Source organism: Bombina bombina, chromosome 5 (assembly GCF_027579735.1).
Source record: "Bombina bombina isolate aBomBom1 chromosome 5, aBomBom1.pri, whole genome shotgun sequence".
Classification (NCBI taxonomy): domain Eukaryota; kingdom Metazoa; phylum Chordata; class Amphibia; order Anura; family Bombinatoridae; genus Bombina; species Bombina bombina.
Window position 1 is genome coordinate 363058067 of NC_069503.1, and position 13833 is coordinate 363071899.

Sequence of the window (13833 nt, forward strand, 5' to 3'; positions counted from 1 at the left end):
GGGAGACCGCTAATTTATAAGAGTTGAGGTGAGGTATTCCCAATCCCCCTTTCTCTTGGTTCTTATTAATATGTGAAGCCTTTCTCCTCCCATACATAGTTATTAATAATTTTCTGTAATGTATCTATATCCTTTGAAGTATTCTGAATAGGGACTGTTTGTAATAGTGCCTTTGGTAGGAGTACCATTTTTGTGGCGTGAATACGACCTAGCCAAGATAAATTTTTTAAGGACCAAGAAGAGGTCAAAGACTGAAACTCATTGACTAATCTCTTGTAGTTTAGTTGCCTTGTTTGTTGAATCTCAGGAGTTAGGAAAATACCTAAATATTTTAGACATTTTGGTTGGACTTTCAATGGACAACAGGAATTTATAGATTCTAGGGTTTGCTGGGAAATATTAACTGGCATGAATTCTGATTTTGACATATTTACTGAAAAGTTAGAGACTTCTCCAAATGCAGAAATCTCTTGCATGGCATGGGTTACCGAGTTCAAGGGGTCTGAAAGTGTTAATAGGAGATTGTCTGCGAATATTGCCATCTTGTAAGCTCTGTCCCCGATAGTAATGCCCTGAATGTTGGAATTCGCCCTAATCTGAATAGCCAGTGGTTCAAAGGATAGAATAAATAGTAGTGGGGACAGTGGACACCCTTGTCTGGAGCCGTTTCTAATTTCGAAAGTATCAGAGAGGGTACCATTTACCCTAACCTGGGCCGTCGGATTAGAATATAAAGCCATAATTTTCTGTATGAAAAGGGAGGGAAAGTCAAATCGTCTGAGTGTCAAGTCTAAGTATGTCCAGTCTAGTCTGTCAAATGCCTTTTCGGCGTCTGTTGAAAGAAATATGGTAGAAGAGTGTGTATTTGGGGCGTGGTCAATCAAATTAAGGACCTTTACCGTATTGTCTTTAGCTTCCCTATTAGGCACGAATCCTACCTGGTCTTGGTGAATTAATTGGGGGAGAAATTTACTTATACGCGTGGCTAGAATTTTTGCATAAACTTTTAAATCGATATTAAGTAAGGAAATTGGGCGAAAATTAGCCGGTTTATCTGGAATCTTTCCTGGTTTTTCCAGGACTGTGATATGTGCCTGAAGCATGGGGTCTGGGAAGGGCAAGGAGTCTGAAATGGAATTAAAGAGATTAGTCGAATGAGGTGCTAGCAGATTTGCAAAGGTTTTATAATACAGGCCTGTGAAGCCATCAGGGCCAGGTGCTTTGTTAAGTTTTAATAATTTTATAACATCCAGAACCTCTTTAATAGAAATTGGTTGGGTTAAGGCTTCTTTTTGTTCTGGATTAAGCTGCGGTAAATTTACTTGGTCTAAGTACTTGTTGCATTTACGTGAGTGTACGTCAACATCTCTGTTGGGATATAAATTGTATAATTTGTGATAAAATGACTTACATTCTGATGCAATAGTTAATGTGTCCTCTTTGTTTACTCCTGCCCTGTTTTTTATTGAGTGAATATATGTGGATCTTTGTTTCTTTTTTATGGCTCTGGCAAGCCACCTACCCGACTTATTACCTTCTAGGTAGAAAGATTGATTAAAAGACATTAATTGTTGTTGTGTGTTGATTTGTAAGATCTTATTAAACTGACTTCTTTTATTATTCAGATCCTCCAAGGTCTTAGTATCTCCCAGTGATAACTTGTGTAAATGGTCTAACTTTGAGATCTCTTTAGCAAGTTTTGTGTGGGCGTCTCTGTTCTGTCTTAGTAGCTGGGCCTTTAGTTTCATAAATTCACCCCTGATGATGCATTTGGGGGCTTCCCACAGGGTCGTGGGTTGAATGTCAGGTGTGTCGTTTATTAAAAAATAAGATTTAATTAGTTTAGATATCTCCCTAGTCCGCTTTTTCCCCTTGAGAAGCGACTCGTCAAGTCTCCAATGATATGTTTTAAGAGGTGCATCAGGCCATAGTAATTTACATAAGACCAACGAATGGTCCGATCATGTGAAGTGGATTATTTTTGCTTCTTTTAGGAGAGAAAGCGCCAGATGATCTATAAATATATAATCCAATCTGGAGTAACTTTTTCTGGGGATTAGAAAAAAAGGTGAAGTCTTTTTTTTTGTTGATGCATATAGCTCCACGTATCGTGCACTCCTAGTAATTTAAGGTTTTTCCATATCAATTTTAAATATGGAACTTTTACTCTTCTGTCAGGATTAGAACAATCCATCATGGGTTCAAGTGGGGTATTTAAATCCCCGGCCATCACCAGGGGCCCTTTATGCTGTTCCAGAATAATGTTAGTAATGTTATTAAAAAACCCATGTTGGCTCCTATTTGGTGAGTAAAAATTCACTATAGTTATGGGTTTACCATATAGGAGGCCTGTAAGGCATAGAAATCTCCCCTCTTTATCTTTTTCTATGTGGGTTTTCGTAAAGGGTATAGACTTATGTATTAATATGCACACTCCATTGATTTTTTTTTGAGGGATGAGTGGTATGGAAGTGTTGGGGATAGTATGGAGACATAAGTAGGATTGTGATTGTTCTTAAAGTGGGTCTCTTGAAGCAGGAGTATATGCTCACCCTTTCTGTGTAGGTCTAATAAGGCAAGTCTACGTTTTTTGGGGCAATTTAGCCCTTTGGTGTTTTGTGTGATAATGTTCAACATCTGGGATTTTTTTTTGCTTACGCTAGACATGTCTTATATGTCCTTCCTTCCCACCTCTACCTGATACTCTGTGACTCAACATGGTAATCTCTGGGCAACCGGTCCTGTAAATACATAAAAACAAACATACAAAACAAAAACAAAAATAAAAAAGTAAGGAATAGAACAAAATATAAAACCATCCCCTCCATGAAGAGGGAAATGACCTCCTAGTATACAGAATACCAAGAAGTAGGAATCTATCCTAACTGACTAAGAATAGTTTAACAATTAGATAGTTTAAACAATATATTTACTTATAACTAGAACATAGCAATGAATGACTAATTCTGTCTATGTCCTCAGGACAAAATACTAACCATACATTTTTACCTGTACCTTTGGCGTACATAGTCTGGAGATATTATGTATCAACATTAGAACACAAGACCTAAAACTCTATACGATTCAGCAAAGTGGAATGTAAGAAAATCTTTGTTCAAAAGATTTAATGTGTTCCCAAAGAACCTTATCCTTTTTCAGGGGACGTGGCACCTTTAGCCAGAGTATTTTTTCTTGATTTCCTCTGCGAGGATAACTGCCACTCTTTTCTCTGTGGTAATGGAGTGATGACTGTTTCTGAAGCGTGACCTTTAGTAGACGAGAGAATTCCCTCTATCTCCGGGACTTGGATATCCAGTTCTTTACATATTTTGTGAATGTCTCTCTGTGAGAGGCATACAAGACGTCTTCCCTTGTACATAATTATCAGTTGAAATGGAAATCCCCACCTATATGGGATGTTTTGATTCCTCAGCAGTGAGGTCAGGGGATTAAGATCTCTTCTTTTAGATAGAGTTCTTTGAGATAGGTCTGCAAATGTCTGGAGAACTGTGTTTTCAAACTTAATGGGTTGTGATTCTCTGGCGAGTTTCATAATGTCTTCTTTGATCTGGTAATTTGTGATTCGAGCTATTACATCCCTAGGGGGCTGAGAGTCCAACGGTTTTGGGCGAAGAGCTCTATGTACTCTATCAATTTCCAAATTGATTGGCACTTCAGACTTTTTGAGAAAAGTGTATAGGTCTTGTACATACTGTTTTAAATTAGAAGGGATTATAGTCTCCGGGACACCTCTTATCCTGATATTTTGCCTTCTGGATCTCTAACTCTTGGATCGTAGAGTTTTGGCCACTAATGATGGTTTGTAGCTCTGTGATTGCAAGCGAGTGTGTATCCTGTATAGTTTCAACCGCTTCTACTCTGAGACCTATGTCAGTTATTTCTTTCTTCAATTCGCAGATCTCCTCTTTAATACAATCTTTTACTTGAGATATTAAGTTGGAAAAGTCTTTTTTGGATGGTATAGATTTAAATAATGCTTTGGGTACATTAATAGAGTCTGTGATGTTTTCTGCTTCAGATTCAGATGAAGAGGAGGCCTCCTCAAAATCCTGCTCTTCTGCTGCAGCAAGAGCTCAAGACTTAGCTTCAATGGCTTTAAAAAAAATATTGACAGAAGGAGTTTTATTGTTTTTATGCTTTGAGGCATTGCCCTTCTTAGCCTGTTTTTTCGGCGACATGTTTGTGTGATATAAGTCTCAGTGGAACTGGTATAAAGAAACGTAAAAGCTTTCTTAGATGTATAACTTTAAGAGTTGTTGCGCAGTTTGCTGCTTGTTATGTACTTTGGTCACCCAGCTCTCAGTGTAGAAAATAAACTTGCATTCGATTCACAAAGCATTTGACAACTGTATTTTTTTACAGTTGATTGTCATTTAGTGATGCGGTACGGGCCTGTGTATGTTAACTGTACTTCATGTCTTCATTGCTCCCTTCTATAGCCCTGACAGTATTGCCTTAATTAATCCTCCTATCATCTCTCAAGTGCCCCAGCAGTGTAAATTATGTCCTCTGCGAGTATGTTTCATAGTTAGACATGACAAGCTGAATATGTAATGCTTTGAGTTGAACTCAATGGAGCCCCCGTGGGCCACGTGGGAGCCGATGCAAACTATGTATGTCCGCTGGAATAAATATCGCTTCCTTAATTGAAGCCTCAGTTTGCTCACCGGGTGGTTGTTTACCCTCTCATCTCACCTCCCGGCGTTCTAGGGATCTGCTCAAGAGCTTCTCTATGCGACTTTGCTGGAGAGAGGGCCCGGTGACCGGTGCGCTATTGAACATGCTCACCGGAGATGATGATGATTTTCCACCGCTGTCAGATGCGTCTTGGGCTCTTCCGAGTCTATTTAGCGATGCGCTTGTCTCTCAGCTGTATTTAGATCTTAGTTAGGTGATCTAGCTGCTGTTAGAACATCTTTTAATTGCTCCTTAGTCAGTTTAGGTTTCAAGAGCTCTCTCAAGCCGCGGCCATCTTCCTGGCTGGCTAGCTCCGCCCCCCTTTAGTGTTAGTTTTTTTTATTTTGGGGGGTTTGGTGGGTGGGGGATTTTACTGTTAGGGGGGACTTTGTGAATTTTTAATGTAAAAGAGCTGATTATCTTGGGGCAATGCCCTGCAAAAAGCCCTTTTAAGGGCTACTGGTAGCTTTTTCTTAGAGTAGGGGGTGTTTTTATTTTGGGGAGCTTTTTTATTTTCATAGGGATTAGGTATAATTTTTTTAAATTTGATAATTTTGTTTTTTATTTTCTGTAATCTTAGATTTTTTTTATTTTATGTAATTGTAGTTTAAAGGGACAGTCTACACCAGAATTTAAATTTTTACTAGACTGTCCCCTTAATTTATACTTAGTTTATTTTTTTTATTTTTAAAGTAGTGTTAGTTTTTTTTTATTTTAATAGTAACTTTAGTATTTTGTAATTTAGGTAATTTGGGTTCATTTAGGGGGTGTTAGGTTAGGGGGCTTAGAAATGTAATAATTTATTTGCGTTGTGGGCTTTGGCGGTTTAGGGGTTAATACTTTGATAGGTTTATTGCGTTGTGGGCTTTGGCAGTTTAGGGGTTAATAATTTAATAGGTAGTTTGTGTTATTGGCTTTGGCGGTTTATGGGGTTAATACTTTAATAGGTTTTTTGTGGTGTGGGTTTGATGACGGATTTAGGGGTTAATAGTTTAATAAGGCTTATTGCGTTGTGGGGGGGTTGTCGGTTTAGGGGTTAATACTTTTATTAGTTCCGATGTGGGTTTGATAACGGATATAGGGGTATTACGTGTCAGGCTTATTTTTGGAAGGCGGGTTAGACTTTTACGGGAGATTTGATACATTTTTTTACTTTTATTAGGCGCCATCAGTTTCTAAAGTGCAGTAAGTTACTGGCGACTCCAGAAATTTGTATTTACGCTCATTTCTGGACATCGCTAGTTTATCCAACTTACGGCACTTTATGAACTGCCAGGCCCCAATGTGCGAGGTGAAATTTGGGTGGCGCGGGTTGCAGCGCTTGTGCTGAAGCCTGCGCCGTATATGTAATCTCGCCCCTTATATTTAGATTCCAATCAAGTCAATTGACTTATGAACGTTATTTCATGGACAAATATGTCCTTTTCAGCTCATGTCTGCAAGTCAAGGTTACTAGTAAAATTGGATGTTAGATACATTTAATTGAATAACTAAATTAAATTTATATTTTCCCACCATTGAACTTTACTGAACAGTTTTGATTATTTGATCACATGGCTGATGCTAATCAATCAGATAAGAGAAGAGCTCAGTGACTTCACTAACTACTGCTCTTCTTTTTGATTGGTTAATGGAATTTATTTTAATGACATCACTAGTTAATCAAGGACTCATATGACCTAATATAAAACTTGAGGCCCCCCTTAATTTATTCATGACTAAGAAAGATTACAGTATAGAACAGTGCTTTTATCCACATTGTCTTCTATGTTTACATACCATTAAGGAATAAGACTGCATTAACCCATTCTTCTGCTTCTTTTGCCGTTGAAGCTGTAAACTTAACAAAACAAAAAAAAAGATGTAAATTAGGTGCACAATATCAAGAATTTTAACCCAGATTTAACATTAGCAAACTTCTTCATTCAAACATTAGCAATTATTTGTGTGCATACAGATACTTTTCTTGCTAGGATGCTTCTTATAATGTACAGTTAATTTTGACAAATTTACGTAATTGGAGCAGAGGATGATGGATTTGAAACTCTGATCAGCAGCTGGCAGCTGTTTTGAAAAAATACTGCTTCTCTTCATCAATGTCAAAGCCAGAACTGATGAACAAAATTTGCCCTTGACAATTAGGAGACACCCATGAATTTCTTTAGACTGCTGGGTATAGTGTTCTTAAAAATGTTCTTGTCAGATTCTAACTCATTACCTGACAAGTTAATGAACTCATTTTCAAATGCAATTTCAGATATTTAAAACATATTAACGTTACATTGCATATGAAGCCTAAGTAATAAGTCTGTAAAATACACCATTGATATGCGCTCGGACCCACTTCCTTAGAGTTCTTCTTAAATTCAGCATGAAAGTTACAGTCAAGGTGTTTGCATTGATACATTTAAATTCACCTGCTTCTTTATTTTTAATGTGTCACATCCTATAAGATAAAAGGCAAAGTGTGTTTGTCCGAAGCTGTCAGGCGCAGTAGTGACTGCACGAGAACAAGCACACCTGGCCTTCAACAGACTGACCTGGCTCGCATCTGGAGCCGACCAGGTGTGAGGGGGCGGGACTGGGCGGGGGCGTGGCTCGGGCGGGGCTGGATGGGCCGGGCGTGACATGGGCAGGGCGGTGTGAAGTGGGAGGGGGCGGGCGGACGACGGACGTGAGAGAGCTCAAAAGAAGGGGGATAGAGAGCAAAAGAAAGCCGAGAAAGAGAGAGACAGCAAAAGAGGGGAGATAGAGAGAACAAAAGAGAGGGAGAGAGACAGCAAAAGAGGGGGGAGAAAGGGGAGAGAGAGAGCAAAAGAGAGGGGAGAGAGAGCAAAAGAAAGGGGGGAGAGAGAGACAGAGGAAGAGCACAAAAGAGAGAGGGGGCAGAGAGGGGGGTAAGAGAGAGAGCAAAAGAGAGGGGAAAGAGAGCAAAGGAGAAGGGAGATAGAGAGTGCAAAAGAGAGGGAGAGAGACAGCAAAAGAGAGGCGGGAGAAAGGGGAGAGATAGAGCAACAGAGAGGGGAGAGAGAGCAAAAGAGGAAAGAGAGAGACAGAGAGCGCAAAAAAGAAGGGGGGAAAGAGAGGGGGGAGTAAGAGAGGGGGGATAGAGAGAATAAAAGAGAGGGAGAGAGACAGCAAAATAGAGGGAGAGAGACAGCAAAATAGAGGGGGAGGAAAGGGGAGAGAGAGAGCAAAAGAGAGGGGAGAGAGAGCAAAAGAGGGGGAAAGGCGCAAAAGAGAAGAGAGAGAGAGAGCGTGCAAAAGAGGGGGGGGAGAGCAAAAGCGAGGGAGAGAGACAGCAAAAGAGAGGAGGAGAAAAGAGGAGAGAGAGAGCAAAAGAGAGGGGGGTGCAAAAGAGTGGAGAGAGATAGCGTGCAAAAAACAGAGGGGGAGAGAGAGAGAGCAAAAGAGAGGGGGAGAGCACAAAAGAGAGGGGAGAGCACAAACGAGAGGGGGGGAAGAGAGGGGGAGAGAGAGAGCAAAAGAGAGGGGAGAGAGAAAGCAAAAGAGAGGGGGAGAGAAAGAGCAAAAGAGAGGGGGAGAGAAAGAGCAAAAGAGAGGGGGAGAGAAAGAGCAAAAGAAAGGGAGAGAGAGAGCAAAAGAGGGGGGATTGAGAGAGCAAAAGAGGGGGGGATAGAGAGAGAGCAAAATAGAAGGGGGAGAGAGAGCAAAAGAGAGGGGGGAGAGACAGAGCAAAGGAGAGAGGGGAGAAAGAGAGCAAAAGAGGGGAGAAAGAGCAAAAGAGGGGGGATAGAGAGAGCAAAAGAGAGTGGGGAGAGAGAGAGCAAGAGAGGGGGGAGAGAGAGCAAAAGAGGGGGGAGAGAGAGCAAAAGAGGGGGGATAGAGAGAGCAAAAGAGAGGGAGAGAGGGAGAGAGAGCAAAAGAGAGGGGAGAGTGAGAGAGCGCAAAAGAGAGGGGGGGAGAGAGCGCAAAAGATAGGGGGAGAGAGAGCTCAAAAAAGAGGGGAGTAAAAGAGATGGAAAGAGAGAGCAAAAGAGAGGGGGGATAGAGAGAAAGCAGGGGGTGGAACCGCTGTGCTGCGAAAAATGGCCCGTGTACACAGGCTTTAGGATTAGTACTTAATAAAATACAACTGACAACACTAGAACACAAACAAACACAGATAAAACTGATAAATATGGCTGTATCCTATTTAATATGGAATGCATGCCTTTTATCTGGACTTTTGTTTTCATTTCTATATTCCCATATGTATGAGCATACTGTGCAGATGTGCCAGTTAGTGAGCTGTTTCAACCCAAATGTTTCTGTCTCAAAGACTGCCAATGTAACAGTTTTATCAATGTAATTTATACAGAGGCATAGAAAGTCCAACCTGATAGATGCGTTTATCAGGAGCAAAGATTTCAAAACAGCAATCTTTCTTTGCATCCTTCCGTAGAGTATTATTCATTCTGGCTCTGTACCCATCTAAGGAAAATTCACCTTTCTGCTGTTTGTCTGTTAAAGATAAAAGCAAAGTAAGAACATATTAATTCACCGGTGAGTGCCCATATAAATGAAATAGTGTCTAAGTACATTAGTGCCTTGAGCTTTTAGGAATCCTCTGAAGAATTCCCGCCAGCAAGCTGATTGTAATCACAAGCAGATTTTGTGCTGGGATTCATGAATGCCGCCAAAGACTATGAGTGCCCCAGCTGTTGCTGTGGCCTGTTCATATGTAAATAAGTAAAAATGTAACATTAACATTTTTTATCTGCCACATTTTCTAATATTTGTGTAAAGTGATCTGAAATCTTAACCCTTTAAGGACACAGCTTTCAGTTTGCTCAATTGTTTTATGACGGAAAAATTCCGTCATATGTCCTTAAGAGGTTAAAGAGCTATAATAAAAACAATGGAGCAATGTAATACTAAGAAAACCATATAACATAAATATAATGATGTTGCCTGCAACACACTGTAAGTAATTATTTTGTTGTGGAACTGTACGATGATAAATGTTTGCAAAGAAAATAGTCTTAGAAATCTTGCTTCTAGTAACAAGAAATCAGCATCAGTCATTCCACTGTCAGTCTCTACACTGGTTCACTACACCCTACTAGATCAAATCATTTGCAGTTTTGCACCTGATTATATTTCCACACTCATCCATCCAACAGTCCTCTTCAATGTACCTATGACCTCCTTCCTCCTAACCCTACAAGACTTCTCTAATGCTGCATCTACTCAATGGAACTCTTTACCTCGCTGTGCAAGGTTGTCTTCTTCCTTTCAAAGTACATTTGTTTAGAGATGACTACCAACTTCATTTGTATTTGTTCCTCACCAACTCTCCTATAAACCTTTCCCTTATAAAACCTCTGTCAAGCAACCTCTGCATCTCTTTTCTCTCACTCCAACATCTAGATTGTAAGCTCAGCATTGCAGGATCCTCCTCCTTTATCAATTAAAGTCAAGTATTGTACTGAATTGTGTAAATCTCAATGGTCATGTATTCATTGATGTGGACTATTGTGGAACTTAATAAAATAAACAGTAAGAAGAAGAAACATGGGTTCAAACCCTCAACATACAAATTAGTCAATTATTTTATTTAGTGAATGCTGTTACAAAAATGCTTTCTAAAGTCCACTTTGATCCTTAAATAGCACCTTTTATATTAACCCATATGACCAATTTAGATGGAAATACCTTTATCACTTCCATAGTAGTAAAAGATAAAGTTACTCATTGCACACCAGCGCTTCTGCCATTCAGATCCAAAAACGCTATGACCTAAGATGAAAAGAAAGCTAAAGTTTGATTATCTTAAAAATTTCAGAGCCTTACCAACTAAATAAATAATCACAATACATTTGAACATATAATGCATCTGACAAAAGAAAAGAAAGTTGGAAAATAAACTTTAACATTCAGTCTATGATTAATGGGGAAGATAAAGCTATGTAACCCTTGTTGGAGAGATTTAATGCTGGACGAAGAGTGGCATTAACAAGTGTCTCATGAATACCTTGACTCTACCTGTAAACGTTTCTGTGAGGTTTGTCTTCTCTAAGGTGCTAACCTAATGCAGATCACAATATTCTAGGACAGTTGCTATAAATACTGTGTAGGGTTATGCATAACTCCTTTATTTGTGTTCTTTAGTCTATAGACCTGACTGTATAAGGCACCACAATATGTTATTAAAGGGAGAGAAAGGTCAAAATTGAAATGTGCATAAATGCATTTCCATTTGAAAAATAAGCATTTTTGCAGTATACCTTCATTAGCCAAAATGCTTCTGGTAAAATGTATTACTGTTTTTGGTTGGCATAGGCACTTATCCTATGAGGGCTGTGCACAAGTATTTGAGCTCAGAGAGCTGGCAACGTTGTGTATTGCATCTGTTAAGATGTAATTTGTGTTATAAAAGCCACCACTAACTCTCGGAGAAGGTGTAGGGGCCCATTTATCAAGCTCTGAACGGAGCTTGAAGGGCCGTGTTTCTGGCGAGTCTTCAGACTCGCCAGAAACATCAGTTATGAAGCAGCGGTCTAAAGACCACTGCTCCATAACCCTGTCCGCCTGCTCTGATGAGGCGGACAGGAATCGCCGGAAATCAACCCGATCGAGTACGATCGGGTTGATTGACACCTCCCTGCTGGTGGCCGATTGGCCACGAGTCAGCAGGGGGCGGCGTTGCACCAGCAGCTCTTGTGAGCTGCTGGTGCAATGTTAAATGCGGAGAGCGTATTGCTCTCCGCATTCAGCGAGGTCTTGCGGACCTGATCCACACTGTCGGATCAGGTCCGCAAGATCTTTGATAAATAGGCCCCGTAGTGTTTGAATACTGGTGCACGGGCCCTCACAGGATATGTGCGTATGTCGCAGAAAAATAGTAATAACTTTTACTAGAAGCATTTTTACTAATGGAAGTTTATTGCAAACATACTTATAATTTACATTGAAATGCACTGATGCACGTGTCAATTTTGGCCTTTCTATCCCATAAAGGGACACTGAACCCAATTTTTTTCTTTTGTGATTCAGATAGAGCGTGCAATTTTAAGCAACTTTCTAGTTTACTCAAACATGACATGGCTTTTATAAGACGTATGTTGATCCAGATAAACATTGCACATTATTAGAGTTGTGTATGGCCTAAAATGTTGCTATTATTTCAAAGTGAAAATAAATGTAATTCAACTGAAATGGTTTAATAGCCAATGTATCTAAAGCATCCATGTAATTCATATTCATATGAAAAGTGTAGCCTTACTTGTAAGCAGTGCTAACAATGCTGCAGCACTTTTCCATTCCCATTAAATATTTGTTCATATAAATTACTACAGTATTGGTTCTGGGTTGGCTGTATATGCACCTACGATGAAGGTTGGACATCAAATGTATGCTTTGAAAACATATGTTATTAAAACTTTGGTGCATTCTCATTGTTTAAAAACTGCCACACTCAGCACACAATGCAGCAAGGTATTCAAATATTTTTAAAGAGACAGCAGGTGAGAGTGTGTGTGTGTGTGTATGTGTGTGTATGTACAGTATGTATGTGTGTGTATGTACAGTATGTATGTGTGTGTATGTACAGTATGTATGTGTTTATGTGTGTGTATGTATGTGTGTTTATGTATGTGTGTGTATGTATGCATGTATGTATGTATGTGTGTGTGTGTATGTGTGTATGTGTGTATGTGTGTGTGTATGTGTTTATGTATGTGTTTATGTATGTGTTTGTATGTATGTGCGTGTGTGTTTGTGTATGTATGTGTGTGTATATGAGTGTATGTGTGTGTGTGTATATGTATGTGTGTGTATGTGTGTGTTTGTGTGTGTTTATGTGTGCGAGAGATTGATCATATAATGTCAAGATCTTAAAATACTTGACCTTTTCTTCGTTTTTCAAGATACCCAGCCTTTGAAACCCTTTGGAGATCCTGGGCAGCAGTGGGAGGATAAATGTTTCCTGATAAAAAAAAATTGAAAGTCAGAAATAAGTGACTGGGCTGATGGATTGAACATTGTGATAACTGTGCTGCAGGAAAACAACATGATACAAGGAGCACACCATGATTTGGGGACATTTAATACTAAGATTGAAAAATAAAATGTCCATTTACATGTAGTAGAAAAAAAAACCTTTTTGAATATACTTTAATTATTTATTTTGTCCCATGTTCCTGAAATTTTGGGCTTCCCAATTCCTCTGGTGTTGCTATGTAGAAACCTATTTTCCCCATATCTAATCTCTTCTTCCGAGTACAATTAGGGACAAAGTATGCAAAAATAGCAGTGTGTAATATAACACTATTTAAAGAGACTTTAAACCCAATTAAGGACCAGATTATGAGTGGTGCGTTAACAATTTGGGTTTAAACATAGAAACATAGATATTGACAGCAGATAAGAGCCATAGGCCCAGCAAGTCTGCACGATATTACCTAACAGTATAAACTTATCTAGTTTGTAGGATAGCCTTATGCTTGTCCCATGCATTTTTAAAGTGCCCGACAGTGTTTGTCATTACTACCTCTTAAGGAAGTTTATTCCATAAATCAATCACTCTTTCTGTAAAGAAGTGCTTCCTCAAATTGCTCCTGAATCTACTACCCTTTAGCTTGAGCTCATGACCCCTTGTTCTTGAATTTTCCATTTTATGTAAAATACCCACAGCCTCAGTTTTACTAAACCCTTTACTGTACTTGAAAGTTGCTATCATATCACCTCTTTCCCTTCACTCCTCTAAGCTATACATATTTAAGTCATTGAGCCTATCCTGGTAAGTTTTATTTTTTAGACCATGTACCATTTTGGTAGCCCTCCTTTGCACAAATTCAAGTTTGTTAATATCCTTCTGAAGGTATGGCCTCCAGAACTGCACACAATACTCAAGATGAGGCCTAGCTAATGATCTATAAAGTGGCATAAGAACCTTACTATTTCTTCTGCAAATACCTCAACCAATACATCCAAGCATTCTGCTAGCCTTACTCACTGCATTACTACATTGATTACTAAGTTTTAAATCATCTGAAATAATAATTCCCAAGTCCTGTTCCATCCTCATCTGTAACAGTCAGTAAAGTGTCATTGAGTCTGTAATTAACATTTGGATTTTTCTTACCTAAATGCATTATTTTACACTTTGCTGTGTTAAACTTTAGATCCCAG

The 13833-nt window shown here is 39.3% G+C and overlaps 1 protein-coding gene across 1 annotated transcript in view; it reads right to left on the bottom strand.

The window, feature by feature from the left end:
* Positions 1–13833, bottom strand: part of SKAP2 (src kinase associated phosphoprotein 2) — a 560398-nt gene that overhangs the window by 181295 nt on the left and 365270 nt on the right. The window contains exons 5-8 of the mRNA XM_053714166.1: positions 12551–12628; positions 10357–10440; positions 9038–9162; positions 6478–6538 (exon numbers count right to left, since the gene is read on the bottom strand). Of these exons, the coding sequence (XP_053570141.1) occupies positions 6478–6538; positions 9038–9162; positions 10357–10440; positions 12551–12628 (348 nt within the window). The remainder of the gene's footprint in view (positions 1–6477; positions 6539–9037; positions 9163–10356; positions 10441–12550; positions 12629–13833) is intronic.